General features: G+C 46.5%; 2 protein-coding genes, 1 long non-coding RNA gene and 5 other non-coding genes across 9 annotated transcripts in view; 6 read left to right on the top strand and 2 right to left on the bottom strand.

The window, feature by feature from the left end:
- Nucleotides 1-1,211, top strand: part of LOC116218116 — a 2,618-nt gene extending 1,407 nt beyond the window's left edge. Inside the window, exon 2 of the long non-coding RNA XR_004162679.2 lies at nucleotides 845-1,211. This is a non-coding gene — a long non-coding RNA (uncharacterized LOC116218116). The remainder of the gene's footprint in view (nucleotides 1-844) is intronic.
- trnal-aag lies at nucleotides 519-600 on the top strand. The gene has a single exon. It is a non-coding gene; the product is annotated as a tRNA-Leu (tRNA).
- Nucleotides 1,025-1,106, top strand: trnal-aag. Its single transcript has one exon. It is a non-coding gene; the product is annotated as a tRNA-Leu (tRNA).
- Nucleotides 1,212-1,493: 282 nt separating the features above from the next.
- Nucleotides 1,494-1,575, top strand: trnal-aag. Its single transcript has one exon. It is a non-coding gene; the product is annotated as a tRNA-Leu (tRNA).
- Nucleotides 1,576-1,673: 98 nt separating this feature from the next.
- On the top strand, nucleotides 1,674-1,755 carry trnal-aag. The gene has a single exon. It is a non-coding gene; the product is annotated as a tRNA-Leu (tRNA).
- A 105-nt stretch (nucleotides 1,756-1,860) lies between these two features.
- trnal-uag lies at nucleotides 1,861-1,942 on the top strand. The gene has a single exon. It is a non-coding gene; the product is annotated as a tRNA-Leu (tRNA).
- A 997-nt stretch (nucleotides 1,943-2,939) lies between these two features.
- On the bottom strand, nucleotides 2,940-8,972 carry ola1 (Obg-like ATPase 1). 2 transcript variants are annotated; one of them, XM_031558248.2, is made up of 11 exons: nucleotides 8,856-8,972; nucleotides 8,073-8,170; nucleotides 7,555-7,698; nucleotides 6,441-6,568; nucleotides 5,459-5,634; nucleotides 5,121-5,201; nucleotides 4,865-4,962; nucleotides 4,227-4,367; nucleotides 3,914-4,010; nucleotides 3,591-3,713; nucleotides 2,940-3,441 (listed from the first exon to the last, which is right to left on the bottom strand). In XM_031558248.2, exons 2-11 carry the CDS (start codon nucleotides 8,168-8,170, stop codon nucleotides 3,340-3,342), a joined length of 1,188 nt encoding a protein of 395 aa, XP_031414108.1. In that variant the 5' UTR covers nucleotides 8,856-8,972; the 3' UTR covers nucleotides 2,940-3,339. The 2 variants fall into 2 exon arrangements, with proteins under 2 accessions (XP_031414108.1, XP_031414107.1); XM_031558247.2 differs by lacking the exon at nucleotides 8,856-8,972 and adding an exon at nucleotides 8,256-8,408.
- A 2,000-nt stretch (nucleotides 8,973-10,972) lies between these two features.
- gpr155b (G protein-coupled receptor 155b) lies at nucleotides 10,973-26,001 on the bottom strand. The gene is made up of 16 exons (XM_042702864.1): nucleotides 24,922-26,001; nucleotides 24,207-24,385; nucleotides 23,735-23,955; nucleotides 21,629-21,797; nucleotides 20,869-21,024; nucleotides 19,896-19,979; nucleotides 19,215-19,335; nucleotides 18,904-18,988; nucleotides 18,301-18,391; nucleotides 16,607-16,930; nucleotides 16,159-16,297; nucleotides 15,541-15,653; nucleotides 14,957-15,052; nucleotides 14,470-14,534; nucleotides 13,956-14,090; nucleotides 10,973-11,708 (listed from the first exon to the last, which is right to left on the bottom strand). The coding sequence occupies exons 1-16, from the start codon at nucleotides 25,442-25,444 to the stop codon at nucleotides 11,594-11,596; spliced, it is 2,616 nt and encodes an 871-aa protein (XP_042558798.1). The 5' UTR covers nucleotides 25,445-26,001; the 3' UTR covers nucleotides 10,973-11,593.
- Nucleotides 26,002-26,759: the final 758 nt, after the last annotated feature.

Raw genomic sequence — 26,759 nt, 5'->3', positions numbered from 1 at the left:
CCTCAGGCCATTAAGACTGGAGGGTCGTGGAAGTGGTTTGGCTTACCTAGAGGTGTAGGATCTGTTCACAGAAGACATCTAAGACTAGCTTAAACTCATCATCCAGACACCAGATCAGAATCTATACACACTTTTTCCTCTACCCGGGTAGAAAAAATCATAGTGGTAGTATACACACACAGAACCGAACTCTTTGGACCCTTACATACACACACAGAACATTGAGAGTTGCAACTCAAAAGAGATTTTTTGTGTCCCTATTTGATTTACTATTCTAAAGAGCTCCATTTTGTTTTCTTTCATTTTTCTTTCATACAAGTTTCAGCACGGTGTGTATTACATTGCTGTTGTAAGGCAATAAAGTGCCATCTGTTCAAGTCAACATCAACTCCTTTTGTGCGTTAGTCAAGGCATACCACACAGGTAGATGGTAGTGCCTCTACTAGTACTCCTGGTTAGGGCTACAGAACTGCTCTCCTTTATGCAGTCACTTCTGGCCAGAGCCTTGCGAAACTCACGGTAGCGTGGCCGAGCGGTCTAAGGCGCTGGATTAAGGCTCCAGTCTCTCCGGAGGCGTGGGTTCAAATCCCACCGCTGCCATTATTGCTAGCAGTGCAAATGGCTTTGACCTCAAAATGTATGTAAATGACATTGACAATGAATGTTGTGCTTCTTAAGTTCGTAAGTAAAAACTATAAGTAAAAAGTCTTTATTTGTGAAAGTATCCTGACATAACACCATTTTTTCACACGTGCTTAAAGCATGGTACTGAATTCAGCAGACACTTCTATCCACAAAACACATCAAAAATAAAAGTTGTAACCAAACTTTTATTTTCATTCAGCCATGAAAGCGAGTCCCTCCTTTCAACGGCGAGATCTTGACAGGGGAAAGGCAGCCCCAAGGCTTCCTCTGAGATTTCAACATGCCTGGGCATTCTGATGTTTTCTCGCTTCGCAACACTTCTACTCGGAATGTTGTCCTCTATTGAGTCACTTCTGACCGGAGCCTGGGAGCACCTCACGGTAGCGTGGCCGAGCGGTCTAAGGCGCTGGATTAAGGCTCCAGTCTCTCCGGAGGCGTGGGTTCAAATCCCACCGCTGCCATTATTGCCAGCAGTGCAAATACAGCTGGCTTTGGCCTCAAAATGTATGTAAATGACAATGAATGTTGTGCTCCGTAAATTCGTAAGTAACAACTATAAGTAAAAAGTCTTTATTTGTGAAAGTATCCTGACATAACACCATTTTTTCACACGTGCTTAAAGCATGGTACTGAATTCAGCAGACACTTCTATCCACAAAACACTTAAAAAATAAAAGCAAAATATACATTTTTGTTGTAACCAAACTTTTATTTTCATTCAGCCATGAAAGCGAGTTCCTCCATTCAACGGCGAGATCTTCACAGGGGAAACGCGGCCCTGTAACACTTCTACTCGATATGTTGTCCTCTATTGAGTCACTTCTGACCGGAGCCTTGGAGCACCTCACGGTAGCGTGGCCGAGCGGTCTAAGGCGCTGGATTAAGGCTCCAGTCTCTCCGGAGGCGTGGGTTCAAATCCCACCGCTGCCATTATTGCCAGCAGTGCAAATACAGCTGGCTTTGACCTCAAAATGTATGTAAATGACAAAAAGACCACCCATGTTGTGCTCTGCTTCACTACAGTGTGTGGTAGCGTGGCCGAGCGGTCTAAGGCGCTGGATTAAGGCTCCAGTCTCTTCGGAGGCGTGGGTTCAAATCCCACCGCTGCCATTATGATCAGCAGTGCAAATACAGCTGGCTTTAGCTCTAAACTAAAATGTATGCAAATGGCAAAATGACAAGTCATATTGTGCTCTGCTTCATTACAGTGTGTGGGGTAGTGTGGCCGAGCGGTCTAAGGCGCTGGATTTAGGCTCCAGTCTCTCTGGAGGCGTGGGTTCAAATCCCACCACTGCCATTATGGGTTTCCACTGCCACTAACAGGTACATATGGTTAATTTATGCAACATAACATAGTATATACGTGAGACATACAAAATGAATAGTGGATAAGGTGGGGATCATTCAAGTATTGTAGAACAGCTTAGTCTTATTGGGTATACAGTGTGCTCATAAGGTTACTATTACAAGGGTAAGAAGATGAATGGCAATAATTTACATTGCACGTTAAGGCTAGCACAGGCCATGGGGTAGAATACGTGTATGACAGTGCGGTGGGGGTGGGTGGGTAGGTATAGGCCAAGGGTTTCTGCAAGTAGATCAGCTGGAGAGACTACAGCAGCGTCCCACAGCAGCGCAGACAGTCTAGACTGGGTGTGTGTGTGTGTGTGTGTGTGTGTGTGCGCGTGCGCGCGCGCGCACATCAGTGTCTCACAGCGCAGACAGTCTAGACTTGGAGTGGTAGAAAAGAGACACAAGTGAGTTTGGCTGCCTAATATGCATATATGTACTTAATGCTGACGAGGAACAATGTTTCAACAGCCATCAGCACCATTTGTGGACAAAGATAACGCTATAAGAGAGAGCACATTTGGCTAGTAAATATCAATTTGATTAAGATATAGATTTAGGTCAACAATTACCAGTAGGTAACATGGCCTCTTTGTCTTCATTAGTAATAGCATATGATATAGTCGGAGAGGCTGCTGGCCAGGTGGATGGGAATGTTTATGTGTAGTCTTAGCTGACATGGTGCGTGTGAATTTTAGTTTAGGATGGCAAGGGTGGCAGGAGACGGTGCACGACTGGCTGGCGACAGCCGCATGCAGGACCCATAATAGCACTCCTTCACTGTACAACATGCGGTGTCTGTAGTCCAATTTCACTAATATTTACTGAAACCCCGTGGGTAAACGGAGTCAATCTCTCTCTCTCTCTCTCTTACACACAGACAGTAACACACACACACACACACACACACACACACAGGCACACTACCCAAAAACAACAGAGGCTGTTTCTTCAGGTGTTTTATTGAGAGTAGATGTTGGCTTGCTGTGCCACATGCAGTTTGTGTGAGTGGGGAACAGAGATGCGTGCCCAGGAGTTCTGTTCTCCAGGTGTAGCTGAATCAGACGCTACGCACATTCAGAGATGGCCGGCACACACACACACACACACACACACACACACACACACACACACCCCAGCAATTCATAGAGCTGTCTGTGGATGTGTGTGTAAGCTTGGGACAGAGCACGTGGATGGATGGGGTGGCGGGGGAGGCCTGAACGCCACATCGTTGAAGGGGGGAAAACTCAATACCAAAAAGAAAAAGCTCAGAGGATTGCCGTCTAAAATAAGCCCCCTCTCATTTCACCCAATGGTACAGTCCACTCTGCCCAAAACATCTCATCACTTCTTCTTGGGCGCGTTCGGCGTGTTGAATTTGAAGAAGATGATGTCACCGTCCTCCACTGTGTAGTTCCGACCCAGTTGTCTGTACTTGCCAGCAGACTACGAGAGAGAAGATATGATCAGTCTACAGAACACTGGAGAAATATAAGACATCATTTCACTCAGATTCACACGTCTACAACACGCATGTACACATGTGTATGTATGTACACACACACACACACACACACACACACACACACACAAACCTTGACTGCAACTTCGGTCCCTTCCTCTTTGAAGTCATTAAACTTCATGACCTCGGCCATGATGAAGCCCTTCTCGAAGTCTGTGTGGATCTTCCCAGCAGCCTGAGGAGCCTTGGTTCCTTTCTGTGAAGCAATGCAGAGGGGTCAAAGGCAGGGGTCAGGAGGTTAAGGGTCACATGCTAAATTTGGTGCATAAACAGGATTAACTTCCAATAAAGCGCTTTTGTTATCGAGAAAGGAAATGTCTTCTTAAGACACTTAAACAACATTAAGCTGGGTGTGTGTGTGTGTGTGTGTGTGTGTGTGTGTGTGTGTGTTCTCACCCTGATGGTCCACGCACGCACTTCATCTGGTCCTGCGGTAAAGAAGTACTCCAGCTGCAGACCTGCATATCCGCTCTTAATGATCTTTGTGAGTACACTGTCACACACACACGAACACACACACACACACACACGCCACAACACATGTTAACACTTTTACCTGAAGGCTAAATACTGTGACGATCGTATAAGGAAATGAGAGAGAGTGTGACATTAAGTGTGACATTAAAGTATGCATGAGTGTATTTCCTGTGTGCCAGACAGAGTCTAGACGGCGGGCGGGAGATAGGGAGGGAGAGAGACCCCCGGTCACCTCTGTGTCTTGTGCTCTTCACAGTACTTCTTCATCTCCTCCTCCTCCATGTCCTGCAGCTTGGCCTCCAGACCGCCGCACACGGGGATGACCAGAGCGTGGGGGTCATGGAGGTCGATCCACTCCTTTATCTTCACCAGCCTGGCCGAGAGAGAGAGAGAGAGAGAGGGAAGGGGATGAGGAAGGGAGAATTTAGAGGGAAAAGAGAGAGGGGGGGGGGGTAGAGAGAGAGGGAACGAGGAAAGAAAGGAGGGAGACGAAAGAGAGGAACAAGGGATACAGAGGGGATTGCAGAACAAAGGAGAGGAGAGGGGGGTATGGAGGAGGCGGCGAGAGAAAGAGAGAGAGCCTTAAACCACCATGTGAACCCGAACATGATATTTCAGGAGCTTCTACACTACACGTTGTAACACACTGAACACAACACCAACACACTGAACACAACACCAACACACTGAACACAACACTAACACCAACACACTGAACACTAACACCAACACACTGAACACAACACTAACACACTGAACACCAACACACTGAACACAACACCAACACACTGAACACAACACCAACACACTGAACACAACACCAACACACTGAACGGGGACATGCTGCAAAACACACACTTGTGATCTCACCATTTGTTCTTCTTCCTAATGTAGTCTTTCTCCGAGAGGTTCACCAGGTAGATCATGGGCTTGGACGTCAGGAACAGGTACTTATTCAGCACATCAATCTGAGAGCAGGGGAACACGGACAGGGTCAAGGGGGAGTGTGTGAGACTTCCTGAGGTGCACTGATATTTCTGTAGGCATGCAAGATGCACAGACATGGAGAGACAGAGAGAGGGGGAATGAGGGAGAGAGAGACAGTGGGAGAGAGAGAGAGACTCACCTCTTTCTCATTCCACTCGGGATAGAAACGCACATGCTTCTTCTCATCAACCACCCAAGCTTTAACTTTAAGCATGATGTCCTACAGCAACAGTGGGGCAGAGGAGACAGAGAGTGAATTCAAGGTACTGAGACCGCCATTAATGTCAAGACGTTCTACATGATTCACACGGTGTGTTCTGAAGCACTAGTTTTAACTTCCGGTCAGATAAGAGACAAGAGACAACGATAAAATGGCGTGTACAAATATAATGAAATGTACTCTCTAACTGCAGTTTCTGTCCAATCAGATGTGAGTGTGTTGTGTAGTCAGTGCACGCTGGGTAATGCAGTCCTCACGTATTCCGGCTTGAGCTTCTTGTCTCCTCCTCTGACGGCCATCTTCTCCAGCTTGTCGAGGATGGGGTCCATCGCCTCCTGGTCCTTCAATCGCAGCTCCTCGTGGATGATCTCCATGTCTCTCACTGGGTCCACGCTGCCCTCCACATGAATGATGTCCTCGTCCTCAAACGCACCTATACGCGGGCGCGCGCGCACACGCACACACACACACACACACACACAAACACACACAAATCACAACCAGCCGCTAGATGGATAATACCTTTTTTATTACATGTTTATAGCATTTTTTAAACATCTTAACTCAAGTATTTACAGAAATAATGTTCTTTATCCTCACTAATCCTTACACACCATCCTTATATTCATGAACGAAAGAACAGCAATATCTGGCCACGTTGACAAACCAACAGAATGATTGGCCACTAGATGGCTAAATTATATCACGTGTCTCCTTAATGCGGTACGTATCGAATCAGGTTTTAATGACCATTTTGAAAAGTGTGTCTTTTATGTAATATTGTGTTTTAAATGCTGTGGGTAAACAAGTCCATAGGCTGGTTCGAGTCTAGATATTCAGCTCAGCACATTTCAAAACTGGGAAGAAAGATCGCATTTAAGATCATGATTGTGAATTAAAAAGATAGTGGTATGATTTTATCGGGCAGATCGCCCACCCCCATCTTACATACAACCACTCTTTTCTCGTCTGTCCCACATAAATTCAATTCTCAGTCATGTGAGGACACACTCTCTCACACACACACACACCTTCACCAACTCAACCAACAGCTCTTATCTGGACACTGAGTCACACCACATTCTAAGGCTAACCTGGAGATCATATTCACGGATCTAACAATAGGTCCTGTCAACACACACACATAACACACTGAGAACGAGTGGAAGCGAGAGAAAACAGATGAGAGGAAGAGACAGAGGCTGCAAGGTTCTGCGATTGGCAACGTGTCTCACTCACGGCTCATGTGGAAGAGGCCGTCGCAGGCGCTGATGTGCGAGAGGAAGGCGTTGCCCAGGCCCTGCCCAGCGTGCGCCCCCTTCACCAGGCCAGCGATGTCCACCACACTCAGGAACGCGGGCACCTTACTGCAGACGGGACGGACACACAGTCAGAGATAGTACAGACAGGAGCTGGAGCAGCAAAACCTGCCAACTTTGTTACTACGAATGTGCTATTAATAGTCCAGCTGCCCACTGACGCAGATCACTTGGAGGACACAATAAGAATTAAACTGGTGGTCATACATGCTAGATCATTGCTATCACCTAGGATACAATAAGAATTAGACTGGTGGTCAGACATGCTAGATCATTGTTATCACATAGGACACAACAAGAGCTAGACTGGTGGTCAGACATCTTAGATCATTGTTATCACCTAGGACACAATAAGAACTAGACTGGTGGTCAGACATCTTAGATCAGTGTTATCACCTAGAGGACACAACAAGAACTAGACTGGTGGTCAGACATGCTAGATCATTGCTATCACCTAGGACACAATAAGAACTAAACTGGTGGTCATACATGCTAGATCATTGTTATCACCTAGAGGACACAATAAGAATTAAACTGGTGGTCATGCATGCTAGATCATTGTTGTCACCTAGGATACAATAAGAACTAGACTGGTGGTCAGACATCTTAGATCATTGTTATCTCATAGGACACAATAAGAACTAGACTGGTGGTCAGACATCTTAGATCCGTGTTAGAATGAGCTCTCGTGGAGTCTTCCAGGGGAAGGACTGGTGCATTATGTTTGTGCAGCCATTTGTGAGGAGTCTGTATACAGCAATCATAAGAGAGAGAGAGATTGTGTCTGTGTGTGTGTGTGTGTGTGTGTGTGTGTGTGTAAAAGCATAGGGTTGGAAATGCACGTGCCACAGTAGTCATTAGTAACTAGCTGAGAGTCTGTGTGTGTGTGTGTGTGTAAAAGCATAGGGTTGGAAATGCACGTGCCAGAGTAGTCATTAGTGACTAGCTGAGAGTGTGTGTGTGTGTGTGTGTGCACACGCTGAGTCCATCTGGGCAATCAGCTGCTCCGGGGAGCCTGGTGACACTGCTCTCACCTGAGAGGCTTGTGGAACTTGCACAGGTAGTCGTAGCGGTCGTCCGGAATGGGCACCCTGCTCTCGTTGGGGTCGATGGTGCAGAAGGGGAAGTTCTCCGCGGCCGCCTGGCTCTTGGTCAGGACGTTAAAGAACGTGGATTTCCTGCAGGACAGCGACAACAGCGCTCATCAATCCCAATCATGTTTCTGTCAGGTAGATCACAGGAGAGCCTTTCAACCTTCCCCATGTTAATATGGCACACAGGGACTGTGCACATGGATAGAGCTCCCATACTGTAACTGTACACTCCAGGGGCAGAGTAATTATGTCACACCTAATAGGGAAGCATGCAACTCAGTCATCAATGAAACGGTGGTCGACCCCAGTCAAACGTCCATTAAGGTAACATAACGGACACAACAAGGACTATAATTACACGACATGTCAACAACCATGCATGTGCAAATCCGCTGCTTTGTTTTAGCTCACTGTTTTATGTATTTCCCCGAACACAGTGGATCACTGCTGTAACCCACCCCACATTAGGCAGTCCCACGATGCCGATTTTCAATGAGGTCCCGAAGCGTCCGATCAGTGCCGGTTCTTTTGGTGCTTCTCCCTTCTTCGGCGGCATCTAAAAGAAATCGTGAACGTTAGTACAACCTCTCTCATTCCCCGCCATCAAGGGGCGCGAAGTTATCCTCAGGCGATGGACGCACCTTTTTGGGAGCCATAATTTGAATTTGCAGTGTAGCCTACTGCCTCAATACAATTCACAGCTTAGCCAAGAGATGATAAAAAAAAGTCACATTTCTCTGAGAAAGTCGAACAGCGTGTAGCCTTTGCTGTGTAGCTAGCGTTAGTAATTCTGTCCGGTTGCCATTTAACAGCGCTGCCCAGCCTGACTACTGAGAAGTCACATCACTACCCCCAAAATAGACATCGCATCTGTCAGGGGCGTAAGATGAACTGTTCTGGCCTCTTCATAACGGCTATGAATAACGCCTACCCGGCTCTCTCGTTGCTTATTTATTACGTGTCATGGATACACTCGGCCCACTGCTTGCATCAGAGCAAGACACTAGAAACGATCGGGGTAGACCCGGTCGGCTTACACATTTAAACCCAGCTGGATCCTCACACATGGAATACCTAGCTAGCATATTGCTATCCTATTCATTCGAGCAGGGTAACGTTAGCCGGTTACCCTAGCCCGATTAAAGTGTGGCTACATAATTGTCTTCTGAGAGATTCTTTCATAGAATATTTACTTTGCTCAAAGTTAATAGTGTGTTAAACAATATGTAGGTATAATTCACCTTCAAATGATGTTATTTCTGTCGTTTAAGTACAAATCCAAGCTGGCTGACTTGTACACACGCCAGTCTACACTTCGGCGGTGGCAGGGAAAGGAAACACATACCGGAAGAGTGAATATTCTCTACAATCTCATTGGCCAAACAAAAGGAAACGTGCCGACGTTGCGTAAAATCTGCGTCAGAAAAATAGCTGGACAGACCTCGCATGACGTTCAGACTAACTTATAAAATAGATAGAAGCTTGAAAAAATAGAAGAAAATCAAATTTGGCACATTTTATTGCTTTTTATTGTTATGTAAAGACAAAAAGGATTTGTACAGTTTTGTAACAATGTGTAGGCTATAAATGATCTTAGTGCAAAACAGTTTGGGATGTCACATGCTATAACCCAAAACTACCAACCTCTCCTTGACATACAGTAGGTTTTAGTATATTTCAAAAGAATTGTCAAGTGTAAAGATCCCAGTGCAAAACATCTGGATAACAGCCAGTTGTGTGCAAACAAGACAGCAAAAAAAGTGTTCTTGCTGTCAAGAGAAAAAAACATTATTGATGTCATATGGTTATTACAAAGAACATGCACTATTGAATGACATTTCAGAAATCTCAATTGTTTATAAACGACAGAGACAATGGATACATCCACACTGGATCACACGGCAGTATCAGTAGTGGCATAGATGGCATGATCACACACACACACACACACACACACACACACACACACTGGATCACACGGCAGTATCAGTAGTGGCATAGATGGCATGATTACCGTACACTTCCCCACGTACCCCTTCAGCCATCAAAGAGAGACACACACACACACACACCACCCCTCCAGCCATCTCCCTTCCCGTACACACACAAACACACACCTACACGTACCCACACACACACACACACCACCCCTCCAGCCATCTCCCCTCCCGTACACACACGTACCCACACATACACGTACCCACACACCCCACCCCTCCAGCCATCTCCCCTCCCATTCTACCCCATAAGCTAAGTTGGCCCCTTGAGCACAACTGTAGGGGGGAAACACAGAAACACAGCAAAGGTCATGCGATGGAAAACACAAGGAAGGAAAAGAAACATCTATGGCAACATGCAGTAGAAATCCACTTTACACACACAGACACACAGACACACAGACACACACACACACAGACAGACACACGGACGGACACACACACACGCAGTAGAAATCCACTTAAAGGTCAGAGGTCACTCGTTGAAGTCCTGTGAACTTCATTATTCAGTGCAGACTGACAGAAGTCTTCTAGTCATTGAACAGCGTGGGGCTGTAGCTATAGTAACAGCGTGGGGCTGTAGCTATAGTTTCTGCATCCTCTTTGAACAGCGTGGGGCTGTAGCTATGGTAACAGCGTGGGGCTGTAGCTATAGTTTCTGCATCCTCTTTGAACAGCGTGGGGCTGTAGCTATGGTAACAGCGTGGGGCTGTAGCTATAGTTTCTGCATCCTCTTTGAACAGCGTGAGGCTGTAGCTATAGTAACAGCGTGAGGCTGTAGCTATAGTAACAGCGTGGGGCTGTAGCTATAGTTTCTGCATCCTCTTTAATCTGGGTTTGAGCTTTAGCCTAGCAGTGCAGAACAGACCTTCTGTTTCTAATCTGCTGTTTTGAAAGGCATGTGGACACACATCTTCAGGAAACTGGATCTTCAGATTTGACCGCATCAGTGCTTGTAGGATGAAGAGATGAATACAGTGAACACAGAAGGCGGAGGGTTGCACAGGACACTCTTACCGCACACAACACAACGCAGCTACACTTTTCAAGTAATTACACACACACACACACACACACACACACACACACACACACACACACACACACACACACACACACACACACACACACACACAACGCACCTACACTTTTCAAGTAAATACACACACACACACACAACACAACGCAGCTACACTTTTCAAGTAAATACACACACACACAGACACACACACACACACACACACACACAACACCACGCAGCTACACTTTTCAAGTAAACACACACACACACACACACACACACACACACTCAACACAACGCAGCTACACTTTTCAAGTAAATATATACACACACACACACACACACACACACACACACATATACACATATATATAAACTCATCTCATATACAGCAGCAAAACACACAGACCCATACTCAACACAACGTCTGAAGGACAAAAGGCACAAAAACACACACTCACACACACACACACACACACACACACACACACACACACACACACACACTCACGTGATACACACACATGCACTGGGGCAGACTGAGAGGAAAACTGCAGTGCATAGAACTGTTGCCATGACGAACAACAGTCAAAAAGTCAAAACACTGCAGCAGTGGGTGTGTGTGTGTGCATACAGCAGGGGTTCAAAGGTCAGACAGTTCTTGCAGTTTGGGGCTTAAATACCTGCGTATGCGTATACAACATGCAAAAAAAGAAGTTTCAGTTGAAATTCAAGTCAAGTTTACAGTTAAATGTTGCCTGGAATCTGATGGAAAGAAACTCTTGCTCGAAGTCACAAACTCATCCATTCCAGGTCACATGGCACATGGTATCATTCCATGAGTGTCGTCATGGCAGCGGAACCTTTGTGGCCCAGTGAAGCCATAGCAGAGCAAGTTGTCATGGAAACCGAACTGATGGCCGACGTGTTGCAGAACTCCTCCCTGCTGTAGCCATGCACCCTACAGCACAGCCGATCCCCGGTCACCTGCCACTCCAGCACGCACCAGCCAATCAACCAACTCTCTGCCCGTGAATGACCCCGCCTCTGGCCAGTCTGACCAATAGCCTTTGCACCTGTGCATCAAAGGAAGGATTCACCCACTGGTCCCGAGAGAGATTCACCAGACCCACTGGAAATGGTGAGGAAAGGAAAAAGAGAGAATATAGAATGATGAAGAATAATTGAAAGAGTGATGAAGGAGAGGATAGGAGAGGATAGGAGAGGATGAGCAGAGACAGATTTCACACTGAGGAACAGATTTCATGCCAAGACTGGTTCAGATAAAGGTTCATTACAGACTACAGGCCAAAGGAAGGTGTGAGTGTGTGTGTACAGACTACAGGCCAAAGGAAGGTGTGAGTGTGTGTGTACAGACTACAGGCCAAAGGAAGGTGTGAGTGTGTGTGTACAGACTACAGGCCAAAGGAAGGAGTGTGTGTGTATGTGTGTGTGTGTGTGTGTGTACAGACTAAAGGTCAAAGGAAGGTGTGTGTGTGTGTGTATACAAACTACAGGCCAAAGGAAGGTGTGTGTGTGTGTGTGTACAGAGTACAGGCCAAAGGAAGGAGTGTGTGTGTGTGTGTGTGTGTGTACAGACTACAGGCCAAAGGAAGGTGTGTGTGTGTGTGTGTGTGTATACAAACTACAGGCCAAAGGAAGGTGTGTGTGTGTGTGTGTGTGTGTGTGTGTGTGTACAGACTACAGGCCAAAGAAAGGTGTGTGTGTGTGTGTGTGTGTGTGTGTGTGTGTGTACAGACTACAGGACAAAGAAAGGTGTGTGTGTGTGTACAGACTACAGGCCAAAGGAAGGAGTGTGTGTGTGTGTGTGTGTGTGTGTGTGTGCACAGACTACAGGCCAAAGGAAGGTGTGTGTGTGTGTGTGTGTGTGTACAGACTACAGGCCAAAGGAAGGAGTGTGTGTGTGTGTGTGTGTGTGTGTGTACAGACTACAGGCCAAAGAAAGGTGTGTGTGTGTGTACAGACTACAGGCCAAAGGAAGGAGTGTGTGTGTGTGTGTGTGTGTGTGTGCACAGACTACAGGCCAAAGGAAGGTGTGTGTGTGTGTGTGTGTGTGTGTGTGTGCACAGACTACAGGCCAAAGGAAGGTGTGTGTGTGTGTGTGTAAAGACTACAGGCCAAAGGAAGGTGTGTGTCTGTGTGCAGGAATAACAGTCCAGAATGCAGTGCATCAGTGTGCATCACCAAGGAGACCACATGCATGACATACTTCAGTGACATCACACTTAATGCATGACAGACTTCAGTGACATCACACTTAATCCATGACATACTTCAGTGACATCACACTTATTGCATGACATACTTCAGTGAGACACATAAGGCAGCAGTAACACTAAACAACACCAGACAACATTAGACAACACTAAACATCATTAGACAACACTAGACAACATTAGACAACTGCTGCTGTAGAATTAAGACAAAACCTTTCAATACCTTTTACACACACACACACACACACACACACACACACAGCTGACCTTCTTTGGTGTACGACGTCCTGAACACACTGGTCCTTGTGGTAGCGCACAAACAGACACACACACACACACACACACACACAGCTGACTTTCTTTGGTGTACGACGTCCTGAACACACTGGTCCTTGTGGTAGCGCACAAACAGACAGACACACACACACACACACACACACACACACACACACACACACACACACACACACAGCTGACCTTCTTTGGTGTACGACGTCCTGAACACACTGGTCCTTGTGGTAGCGCACAAACAGACACACACACACACACACACACACACACACACAGCTGACCCTCTTTGGTGTACGACGTCCTGAACACACTGGTCCTTGTGGTAGCGCACAAACAGACACACACTCACACACACATATACCCACCCGCTGATACACACACACACACACACACACACACACACACACACACACACACAGCTGACCTTCTTTGGTGTACGACGTCCTGAACACACTGGTCCTTGTGGTAGCGCACAAACAGACACACACTCACACACACATATACCCACCCGCTGATACACACACACACACACACACACACACACACACACACACACACACACACAGCTGACCTTCTTTGGTGTACGACGTCCTGAACACACTGGTCCTTGTGGTAGCGCACAAACAGACACACACACACACACACACACACACACACACACACACACACACACACAGCTGACCTTCTTTGGTGTACGACGTCCTGAACACACTGGTCCTTGTGGTAGCGCACAAACAGACACACACTCACACACACATATACCCACCCGCTGATACACACACACACACAGCTGACCTTCTTTGGTGTACGACGTCCTGAACACACTGGTCCTTGTGGTAGCGCACAAACTGTGTGCAGGTGAGCCGGATCTCCTCTTGACCTGCAGCAGGAGCCTCCTCTACAGGCGCAGACCCCCACAGACTGGCTAGCCTGGACACACACACACACACACACACACACACAGACACGCACAGAGACATATACGGACACACACACACACACACACACACACACACAGACACGCACAGAGACATATACGGACACATACACACACACACACACACACACACACACACACACACACACACACACACACACAGGAACCCAAAATAACATTGTTGTGTGTGTGTGATGTATATATAAATACACACATGGATATACGCATGGACACGTGAGCAAATTAAACACCCAAAGCTCTTGCTTGGGATAGTATATAGTATATAGAACAAACATATTGAGGTCCAGGAGAAAGCCTCAAACGAAGGAGAACATGGCATTAACTTTGAGACGCGTTTGCAGACGGACTTACCTCTTTTTGAAGGGTAGAATGATGAGGTGTTCATCTAATCCAAACACACCAAACGATATGAACCCCTGAAACCAACGAGAACAGAACATGGCTGTTACTCTCTTTCCCCATCTCCAGGTGTGTGTGTTACTCTCTTTCCCCTTCTACAGGTGTGTGTGTGTACCTGTGAGGTCATCTACAGGTGTGTGTGTACCTGCTGTGTGAGGTCATCTACAGGTGTGTGTGTGTGTACCTGCTGTGTGAGGTCATCTACAGGTGTGTGTGTGTGTGTACCTGCTGTGTGAGGTCATCTACAGGTGTGTGTGTGTGTACCTGTGAGAGGTCATCTACAGGTGTGTGTATCTACAGGTGTGTGTGTGTGTATCTGTGAGGGGTGCTACGCTGTGCAATGTGTGTGTGCAGGCAGTTACAGGGTGGAAGGTGTCCTGAGAAAGTGTTCATTGCTACAGGTGCTTCATAAATAAAAAATAAAATGTATGTGAAGTACCTGGCCATAGTTGGCCACAGCACAGAAGAACTGCAACTCCAGGTACAGCCTACCAGGGTCCTTGTTGAACAGCCACCATAGACAGCTGGACAGATTCTAGAGGACAAGGGGAGAGGACACTCTAACAGGTAAGATGAGTGAGCCACACAGAGGACTTGAATGGAATGGAATTGAATTGAATTGAATTGAATTGAATTGAATTGAATTGAATTGAATTGAATTGAATTGAATTGAATTGAATTGAATTGAATTGAATGGAATGGAATTGAATTGAATTTTATTTCATTTCATTGCATTATAAACAACCCAGACTTAATGGAGATAATTTCATATTTTACAAAGAAGCCCTTTTATAGTGTAGATTTCTGTTTCCTATTGAGGTCAAATGTCTGGTCTACAAAACCCAACCAAGACAAATGGGTCTCCTTGGTGATACACCGCAACCGGAGAATCCCTCAGAGCAGCTGGTTTAAACCTAAACCTGATCTGTCCTAGACTCCGCTGCTCTCTGGACCATGACACGACCCACACTAGACCTGCTAGTGGATTAGGACTGGGGTTGTCTGGTGTTGAAGAGCACTTACAGCCAGCAGCGCGACAATCAGCAGCAGACACAGCAGGGCATGCCGGGCCACCTGCCTCTCCTCTTGGGCCAGCCGCGCCCTGGGGGCCTCGCGCAGTGGCGCCCCAGCCTGGTCTGGAGGAGATATGACCGGGGGAATTATGCAATAGACACATAAGTAGATAGACAGGCCTGTGGTCTGCCACCACACTGAGCAAATACACACATTAAGACACACCATACACAAACATAAGCACGCACACACACACACACACACACACACACATTAAAACAGCAGCACTTTACACACATAAACACACAGGACGAGGCGTGCCTTGCTTAACTAACATACCCAGAAATAGTCTAACACATATTAACACATATGCACAAACACACCGATCAAATATGCCATCTCAACTCCATTTCACACTCAACCCATCAGTGCCACCTTAACCCAGTACACACACACACACACACACACACACACACACACACACACACACACACACACACACACACACACACACACACACACACACACACACACACACACACACACACACCCCTCTCTCTATTATTAACGCCTTTCATTATGGAACCTACAGGGAGAGAGGCCCACAATCTCACACACGCTTGGTACCTGTGTGTGTCGGCGCTGTGTCGGTCAGATGGCCCACGATCATATCGGGCATGGGCTGAGAGAGAGGCCACTCACCGGGCTGAGAGAGAGGACGCTCACCGGGCTGGTCCTCTGGCAAGAGAGGGAGAGAAGATGGAAGCCATTAACACACCAGCACACCCTCTAGAGTCAAAAGGCTTCTTTAAAAGGCTTCAAGTCTTATTTAAATCAAATATGTAAAGGTGCAGGAGTACTTCTGTAAAAAAGAAATATATATATAGATAGATAGATAAAAACAGTATGCACAGCTGAAAAGATTAAGTGCTTTTAAAGATCTTAAGTGCTTAAAGTCCTTAAAGTCAACCTAATATATTCAGCTGAAAAGATTAAGTGCATCTTTTTCACAAAAAGCAATTCTGTGACACAAACACACACACACACACACAAACACACAGACACAGAGACACACACAGACACACAGACACACAGACACACACACACACACTGCTCTACCTCTGTTGAAGCTGCCCTGTGGGGTTGTTGGTTCAGTGGCGCTCTGCTCCTCCTGGCTCCGCAGGTCGTCGGTGGTGCCCGACGTGGAGCTCTGGTCGAGGGCATGATAGTGCTGCTCCTCCTGGTCCCCGGAGGGGCGCAGGTCGTCCGTGGTGCCCGACAGGGAGCTCTGGTTTAGGGCATGATAGTGCTGCTCCTCCTGGGTCCCCCGACCCAGGCCCAGCAGAGACAGACTCCCCAGCGCGATACTACACACCAACACCACGGTGGTGCTCCAGATCTGGGACGGGTGGGAGAGAGAGGGAGAGAGAGAAAGGTGCACTGATCGTTGGTGTGTGTTGCGTTATCCCATTTTATAAGCTACTGAGACTTACTGCTGTGGTTTACCCCTGTTTATAGATAGTGTCCACTATTCTGGTCCGATACACTTTTGGTCAAATTCAGCAAACTGCTCCTCACGTTCATCCAGCGGTCACGGAAATCAAGGACTGAGCCATGAACAATTCCAGCCAATCAAAACATTGCTTCAGGAGCACGGAAGGGAGATGTGGCATTTGATTGGCTGCTGAGTACAAAAATCAACACCCTTATGCCAGAATAATGGACTCTGCCTTGAAGACTTTAAGACCAACGTGGCAGGTCCTTCCCTGTCATGGCCTCAAACTCTGAGTGAAGTGTCACGTTACAATAGTACTTTAATATGCCAACTGTCCAGATGATGACTCTGACTGAAGTGTCACTGGCGACTAGGGGTGGGAATCTCTTGGCACCTCACGATTCGATTCGATTCCGATTCAGAGGTCAACGATTCGATTCTAAACCGATTCTCGATTCTAAACCGATTATCGATTCTAAACCGATTATCGATTATCAATTCTAAACCGATAAAACGATTAACGATGCATCTCGATTTTTAAAACATTTGAGTTTGCTACTCAGAGTCTCAAATCACTTCCTACTTTGTGTTTGATAATTAAAGAAAATCAACAGATCTATTTTTTTATTAGAGAAAAAGTGTGTCCTTGTCACAATTATGACTTTCTATGAACAATGCAATAATCGATGCAGTTTGCATTTCAACACAAAATGAATGTGTAAAAAAAAAAAAAAAAAAAATATATATTTTTTTTTTTACTATTTTTTTATTTTATTAAAAAATCGATAATGAACTTTTCTGAATCGAGACAGAATCGTTCTAGAGAGAATCGAGAGAAATCGAAAAATCGATTTTTTCCCCCCACCCCTACTGGCGACTGACACAGATGATGACTGACACAGATGATGACATCACAGATGATGACTGACACAGATGATGACTGACACAGATGATGACATCACAGATGATGACATCACAGATGATGACTGACACAGATGATGACATCAGCGACTGGCACAGATGATGACTGACACAGATGATGACATCACAGATGATGACTGACGGCGACTGACACAGATGATGACATCAGCGACTGACACAGATGATGACATCAGCGACTGACACAGATGATGACTGACACAGATGATGACATCACAGATGATGACTGACGGCGACTGACACAGATGATGACATCAGCGACTGACACAGATGATGACATCAGCGACTGACACATATGATGACATCAGCGCAGTGCCTCTGGAGTCTGCACTCACCTGGCCACGCCCATAAAAGAAGGCGGAGTCTATGGTGTCATCCATCCGCTCTCCAGCAATCAGCAGCCCCCCCACCACCAGGAACGGAACCCTGATGGAGGGAGAGAGAGAGAGAAAGAGAGAGAGAGAAAGAGAGAGTGTGTGTGTGTGAGAGAGAGAGAGAAAATGGAGAGAGAGAGGGAGAAGGGAGAGAGCGAGAGTTTGTGTGAGAGAGAGAGAGAGAGAGATATATATAGAGAGTGTGTGTGAAAGAGAGAGAGGTAGAGAGTGTGAGAGAGAGGGAGTGGGGAGAGAGCGAGAGAGTTTATGTGAGAAAAAGAGAGAGATAGAGAGAGTGTGTGTGTGTGAGAGCGAGAGAGAGGTGAGAGTTTACGTGAGAGAAAGAGATGTATATATAGAGAGAGTGTGTGTGTGTGAGAGCGAGAGAGAGGTGAGAGAGATAGAGAGAGTGAGAGAACGGTGAAAAGAAATAGAGATAGATGTAGAGATATAGGGAGAGAGAATACAGAGATAAATAAGTAATGCTCTCAAGTCTCTTTACTTTATGGATTAAACACACACACACACACACACACACACACACACACACTGCCCTCAACTCACCCCCATCCCAGAAGCACAAAGACCGCAGGGCGAATCTTCATCTTCTCATTCTTCTTCATCAGGGCCAGAGAGAAGGCAATCAGTCCTGCAAAACATGCACACACACACACACACACACACACACACACACACACACACACACACACACACATACATACATTGTTTCAGACATACAAAAAACACACACACTATAACTTCGATCAGCTTGTGACAAGAGGACACAACACTAGACTGAGAGAGAGATGGAGTGAGAAACAGAGCTTGGGGTCGGGGGTCAGGTGTCAGGGGTCAGAGAAAGACAAGCGTCTCACCTGTCCACAGGTATGTGCTGTAGAGACAGCCGTACAGCAGCGTGAAGATCAGAACTTGGCCCAGTAAGTTGTCCCGATGCACCACGAACTTCCAGATAATCATGCTCACACACACCATCAGCTAACAGAACACACACACACACACACACACACACACAGACAGAAACAGACACACACACACACACACACACAGACAGAAACAGACACACACACACACACACACACAGACAGAAACAGACACACACACACACACACACACACACACACACACACACACAGACAGAAACAGACACACACACACACACACACACACACAAACAAACAGAAACCGACACAGATATTTACTGAACATGAGCAGCTGTCGGTGGCACAGACCTGTAATACTTCAGGGACACAATCCTTTTCTGTTTTCCACTAAATCTTTACATATAGTTTTTAAAGTGTTGTTCCTTAATGAATATGTGTGCATGATCTTAAGTATAGTTTTTAAAGTGTTGTACCTTAATGAATATGTGTGTATGATCTTAAGTATAGTTTTTAAAGTGTTGTACCTTAATGAATATGTGTGTATGATCTTAAGTATAGTTTTTCAAGTGTTGTACCTTAATGAATATGTGTGTATGATCTTAAGTATAGTTTTTAAAGTGTCATGCCTTGATGAGTATGCGTGTATGATCTTACCTGGGCCACAAACAGATTCATAGCAAACATGTGAGGCAACCTTGTAAACTTCTTACTGAGGAATATGACGGATATGGTCCACACCTACACACACACACACACACACACACACACACACACACACACACACACACACACACACACACACACACACACACACACACACACACACACACACACACACACACACACACACACACAGAGAGAGAAAGAGAGAGAGATATTTAACACATATTTAGCACTCATCTAACACAGCACTCAAGGTTTCATACATCATCCGCCATGCAAAGGATTGAAGCAGTAATGTTCAGAGTCCTGATCCAGAGTGTTCCGCTCAGGGGCAACAGAGTGTTCCGCCCAGGGGCAACAGAGTGTTCCGCCCAGGGGCAACAGAGTGTTCCGCCCAGGGGCAACAGAGTGTTCCGCTCAGGGGCAACAGAGTGTTCCGCCCAGGGGCAACAGAGTGTTCCGCTCAGGGGCAACAGAGTGTTCCGCTCAGGGGCAACAGAGTGTTCCGCCCAGGGGCAACAGAGTGTTCCGCTCAGGGGCAACAGAGTGTTCCGCCCAGGGGCAACAGAGTGTTCCGCTCAGGGGCAACAGAATGAAAGCCCCAGGGGCAGTCTGCTCAGAATGCCCCTGCAGACACACACACACACACACACACACACACACACACACACACACACACTAATACACCACAGACATCTGACCACAGACTGAGGGAAACTCACACATCAGCATAGATATAAAGGGAAACACATGTGACAAGCACACACACACACACACACACACACACACACACACACACACACCACACACACACGCCAGCACCTTCTTGAATAAATACACGTGCGCACACAGACAGACAGATATACTCATACTCACAAACACATATACACCCAAACATATACACACTCACTACCCCCCCCTCACACTCACAAACACACACACACACACACACACACAAACTGACCAGAGCGAGCAAGCTGATGATGCTGATGTTGAAGCTGACATTCTGAAGCTCTGCAACCAGGGGCATGGCCTCCATCCAGGGAATGGTCAGTAACCATGCCGACACGTACATGATTGGCGCAGAGAGGAAGGTGCTGATGACCATCCCTGAGGTCACCTGAGGAGAGCCATTGTGCAAATCATTTCTTTCATTTCTATGAATTATTAGCTGTAGATTTATTTTGCAGTCAGTGTCATATTTACATTTCGTCTATGTGATTTTGTTTCCATTTATCTTTCGGAGAGAATGGTGAGTTCACTGATGGGCTCTGATGGGTGTCATGGAACAGTGTATGTGTGTGTGTGTGTATATGTGTATGTCTGTGTGTGTGTGAGTGTGTGTGTGTGTGTGTGTACGTATGTATGTGTATGTGTGTGTGTGTGTGTGTGTGTGTGTGTGTGTATGTGTGTGTTTGTGTGTGTTTGAGTGTGTGTGTATGTACATATGTATGTGTATGTGTGTGTGTGTGTGTGTGTGTGTGTGTGTGTGTGTGTATGTGTGCGTTTGTGTGTCTGTAAGTGTGTGTGTGTATATGTGTGTGTGTGTGTGTGTGTGTGTGTTCTGACTCACCACCTCCAGCTCTGTGTTGTACTGGGCTGCGTAGATGGCTACACTGGGAGCTGTGGGGAACACTCCGTACAGGAAGTGTGTGTGTGTGTGTGTGTGTGTGTGTGTGTGTGTGTGTGTGTGTGTGTGTGTGTGTGTGTGTGTTCTGACTCACCACCTCCAGCTCTGTGTTGTACTGGGCTGCGTAGATGGCTACACTGGGAGCGGTGGGGAACACTCCGTACAGGAAGGCGTAATTGGACAGACTCGAGTGATTGGCTGAGCTGGAGTTGGCCGTGTCCAAGATCTCCACCATGTCCTTGCATATCAGTGGCATTACTAACCTGCAACACACACACACACACACACACACACACACACACACACACACACACACACATATGACCTTATACGATCTCTTACATATACACACCCCCACACCCCCACACACACACACACACACACACACACACACACACACACACACACACACACATGACCTTATACGACCTCTTATATATACACACACCCCCCCCCCCACACACACACACACACACACACAACCTTATATGACCTCTTACAGTCAATACTGTGATGTTAGTGGATATTAGTGAAGTGGTGAAAGTGTGTGTGTTAATCATGGCAAGTATGTATGTGTGTTAATCATGCCAAGTATGTATGTGTGTTAATCATATGCCTATGTTCTATGTTCACGTGCTGACGTTTCTAACTCGGTGTGTGTGTGCTTAAAAGTGTACCTTCTGTGTGTGTGTGTAAGCCAGGGCTGATAAGAATAACTTGTCGTCCTTCTTTTCTGCCTTGCTGATGCATTACGTTGCAAAAAGCATAGTAAGATGACCTCGGACGTCAGAGACCCTGCTGAAAAAGTGTTTTGCGATCCGAGAACACTAACTTCTTTCTATATTAACCTTGTGTAATGTGTTTAATTTTGCTTCTCTCTCGTCTGCTGCAGTCTGGGAGTGAGCCCGGGCTCTCTCCCTCCCTCTCTTGTCTGCCGACGAGCTTGTTTTTGTTGTTGAATAAATATACTTATATGCAACTCCGAAGTCCTGAGGTAACTAACAAGTGTCCTTGCTCTTTACAAACTCTATGGCTTGTTACTGCATGCACACACACACACACACACACACACACACACACACACACACACACCCCAACTCAGCTGAAGTACTCCCTTGACATGTAATTACAAAAACCTACACGGAAGCTCTGTGTGTGTGTGTCTTTTTTTTGAAGGTGTGTTTAGTCTTGGATTTGCGACTGTGCAATGAGACGTGTGTTTGCACAACAGTGGTGAGGAAAGACAGAATGACCGTTCGGAGTTTCCCAACCGAGGCCGTCAGCACAGAGGTGTGTGTGTGTGTGTGTGTGTGTGTGTGTGTGTGTGTGTGTGTGTGTGTGTGTGTGTGTGTGTATGTGTGTGCTGTAAGACTGTTATCCCACAGCTTTAAAGAATGGGACGCACAAACACAACAAACTAATGTCGTCCCCTAAAGCTCTCTTAAAGCTCAGAAAATGATTGGTTACCCTTTGCAGATAATTCCCACAACCATGCCCAACAGTGATTTATACGCACAAAATGTACATCCACATAGACACAGACAAAAACACACTCAGACACACACATACTGTACACACGCAAACACATGCGTGTGTGCGCACACACACACACACACAGGTCCTCCATCATCTTTACCCTGCCCTCCCTCTGACACTCATTCACTCACTAACTCCCTTCCTTTCTCCCTCCCTCCCTCCCTCCCTCCCTCCCTCCCTCCCTCACTCACTCACTCACTCACTCACTCACTCACTCACTCCATCCGGTCACCCATTCACTCCTTCATGCCCTCCATCATTCATTGATTCACTCACTCACTCACTCCTATGTAGCCTTTCTCACTCACTCACTCACTCATTCACTCACTAACCCCCTCCCTCGCTCTCCCACTCACTCACTCACTCTCTCTCTCCTTCTCCCTCTCCCTCCCTATCTCTCCCACTCACTCTCTCCCACTCACTCACTCTCTCCTTCTCTCTCTCCCTATCTCTCCCACTCACTCACTCATTTACTCACTCTCTCCTTCTCTCCTTCTCTCTCTCCCTCTCTCTCCCTCCCTCTCCCTCCCTCTCCCACTCACTCACTCATTCACTCACTCTCTCCTTCTCTCTCTCCTTCTCTCCCTCCCTCCCTCACTCACTCACTAACCCACTCACTCACTCGCTCCCTCTCTCACTCCTTCCTGGTTCGTCTCTCACTTACAGTTTGGCAGTGATGAGCAGTATAAGTGCCACTCCGGTGGACCGTGTCAGTTTCCTGAGCTGACCAACCATAGACAGCCCCAGGTAGAAGAGCGCCGCCCCCCCAAACGAGTTGGCCAATCCGTCCACAAGCTGCTGCAGCAGCTCCGGAACCTTCCCGTCCAACAGGAAGTGAGACCCGATTCCCACCAGCACCATGAAAACGATGGGGTTCTTCATGACCTGCACACACACACACACACACACACACACACACACACACACAAAGAAGGAATGAACATGATGGCATACTCTTACACACACTGAAAGTTGCTTGTGCAGTACTGACACTGCAAAGTTATAGTCCCTTGGGCTTTTGCTAAACTTATATACTTAAATATTCACTCACACGTAGAAACAGATCACCACAGCAACATAGGCATCACACACACACACACACACACACACACACACACACACACACACACACACACCCGCAGTAAGACGGTGGAGACAATGTGTAGTTTGCTCTGGTTGTGGTCGGAACTCTGTCTCCAGCGCTGAATCTCACACAGGGCGAAGCCGATGGGGTTGAGCAGCATCAGGGAGACTGGAGCCACCAGGTAGATGTACTGCAGGTACTCAGGGTGGGTGCTCCTGTACAGGGCGTCCACTGAGGAAGGGCAGGTAGACCGGTGCGGACACAGCAATGGAGGGTTGACCAGTACAAGAGAGCAAGATGGACATGGTTAGATTTCTAGATGGCCTATAAACATGTCCGTACAAAGTGAGACAATTCTATTCACATATCAGGGCTTTGATATGCAGAGGATTTGGCAACACTGGCACAGCAATTGAATACGTTTTTTTTTTAGTTTTTTTTTTAACTTCCGTACAGTACTTAGTCATTTAGAACACAAAAAAAAGCATCTAAGAAGAACAAAACAGAACTGCAAGAAGAACCCGAGACAGGATCCGTTATGGATTCAAGAACAGATCCCACCCTGATCTGGAACAGACACACTATCCGGAATCAGAGACACTAAACTGAAAATAAAAGTGTCAACCAACCTAGACCACTTTTTGTATTAAAGGTTTGTCAGCAATACTGTTCCCTCACCAACACACAGAATGTTCTAAACTAATAACAGGCTTATTAAAGGCATAGCCTACTCTAATGCTCATTCACACAAGATAACTTGAGCTCACCAATGGGGTACCCCAGCGCGAAGTCATTGCTCTGCGTGGCAAAGATTGAGTAGAGTCCAGCTTTGCTGTACCGACTCTCCGGGCCTGCGACCATCAGCGTGAGCGAACACACCACCACGAACACCGTCACCTTGGCGATCAGCACGCTCCACAGGAATGACCAGATCACGTCCCCGAAGTCCAGCACGACCATGTTCTTAAACAGCAGAGCGGGCAGGGCAAAACGGGAGACGAAGTTCCCGAGTCCCTTGGCCTGAGTTGGAGGGATGATGTCCGTCCGGCCAGCCACATACCCGCACAGGATGATCCCGAAACACTCGAGGAGCGCCGGGAAAAGCTTGTCGATGGACATGGTCGGGCTGGTGGACAACGGGCTGTGACTGATGTTGAGCCCGTGCATGGCGATGTAGCGATCTGCCATGATGGGCGCGAGAGGGAAGGGCTGCTCTGAGAACCTAAGGGGTGAGTCCAAGCGCTCACCTGTGACAACACGAAGCAAGCGGAAGAACAAGAACAAACACATATATCGTGATTAAGAGGGATTCAAAGAAGTTATCAAGTACAATCGTGCAACGGCGAACATTGGTCAAACACAATTGAGGGCTACTATAAACGCTATCATAAACGATCACAGTCAGCTGTCAGATTAAACTATCACTTGAGCTCAGGGTATCGTACACATGATATGTCAATCATAATCTCAATCATAATCATAATATAGTCATTCACGATTCCACTGTACAAACCAAGGGATCTGATTCTGTGTATGGCGGATAACACCAGATTATGTAAAGCTACTAAAAGAGAGGTAAATAATAATTTCAGTTTCTTACTGACTGGATGCAACAACCTGGACACCTCTGATGTTACTTCAAGCCGCGGGGAGTCTCAAAGGGTTAGATTAAATTTAACTCAAAACACACATCCTACATTCTGCATTTAGTAAACACATTACCACAGGACTATTTTAAATAACGAAATTGTTTAGATACAAGTCGGCTCCACCAAACCTATGGCAGGTTACCGATGACATGTTCTGCAATCTTTCGGAAAACATGTCAATAGCGAGGACGTAACGGACACGGCAGATAACTTACCATTTGCTTCTTGTTACAACGAAGGAAGGATATTGGCTTCTGTCATGGTAATTTTAATGTTTATACGTTCCTGTTACTTTCATTATGAATGTCAGGATTCTGCAGGATGTTTACCGATGGCAGCACTTACATTTTGACCCTGGAAACAGTGTGCTATTGCGTTTGAATGATTGGCGTAGTAACCAATCACAGCGAAAGGTTTTTATTCCCTGGCTTTCACCTCCCCCAATTCTGCTTATGATTGGGGGAGAATGCAACGGCTGAATTGACGTTCACATGGCCACCTCGAGTCACGTGGTCTGTTTTTCGTTTGCATGAAATGTATGCGCTTGAGACACTTCTCTCCATGCAGTCTCAATAAAGGTACAATCCACAGCGGAGGACCTTGAACAATGATTCCAGACATCCTTACGGCCCAGCAGAGAGACTATGGGTCAACTGTTCCTCATGTTATCATCCTCGCAATAAAACAAACTATCATCTGTGTTCACAGGATGTTTTCAGAAGTCTTGTTGATGTTTCAGCTATGTCGTGATGTGGGTGTGGCTGTAGTGGGAATACCTCGCTTCCATTTCGTTAAAGTAACACTATGCAACAATTTGACACTTTTTGAGATATGGTTTTATAGGCAACTAGTTTTGGTACCATCCTCAAATTAATTTTGATAGCATATGGTCATGTGAAGGACAGAGAAACACCTTTGTCTTTCCCACTAGCCATCCAAGATATGCCCTATGTAGT

This window comes from Clupea harengus, chromosome 21, assembly GCF_900700415.2.
Source record: "Clupea harengus chromosome 21, Ch_v2.0.2, whole genome shotgun sequence".
Lineage (NCBI taxonomy): Eukaryota > Metazoa > Chordata > Actinopteri > Clupeiformes > Clupeidae > Clupea > Clupea harengus.
Note: the sequence above shows the minus strand (reverse complement) of the source record. Positions and strands in the feature narration are given on the sequence as shown.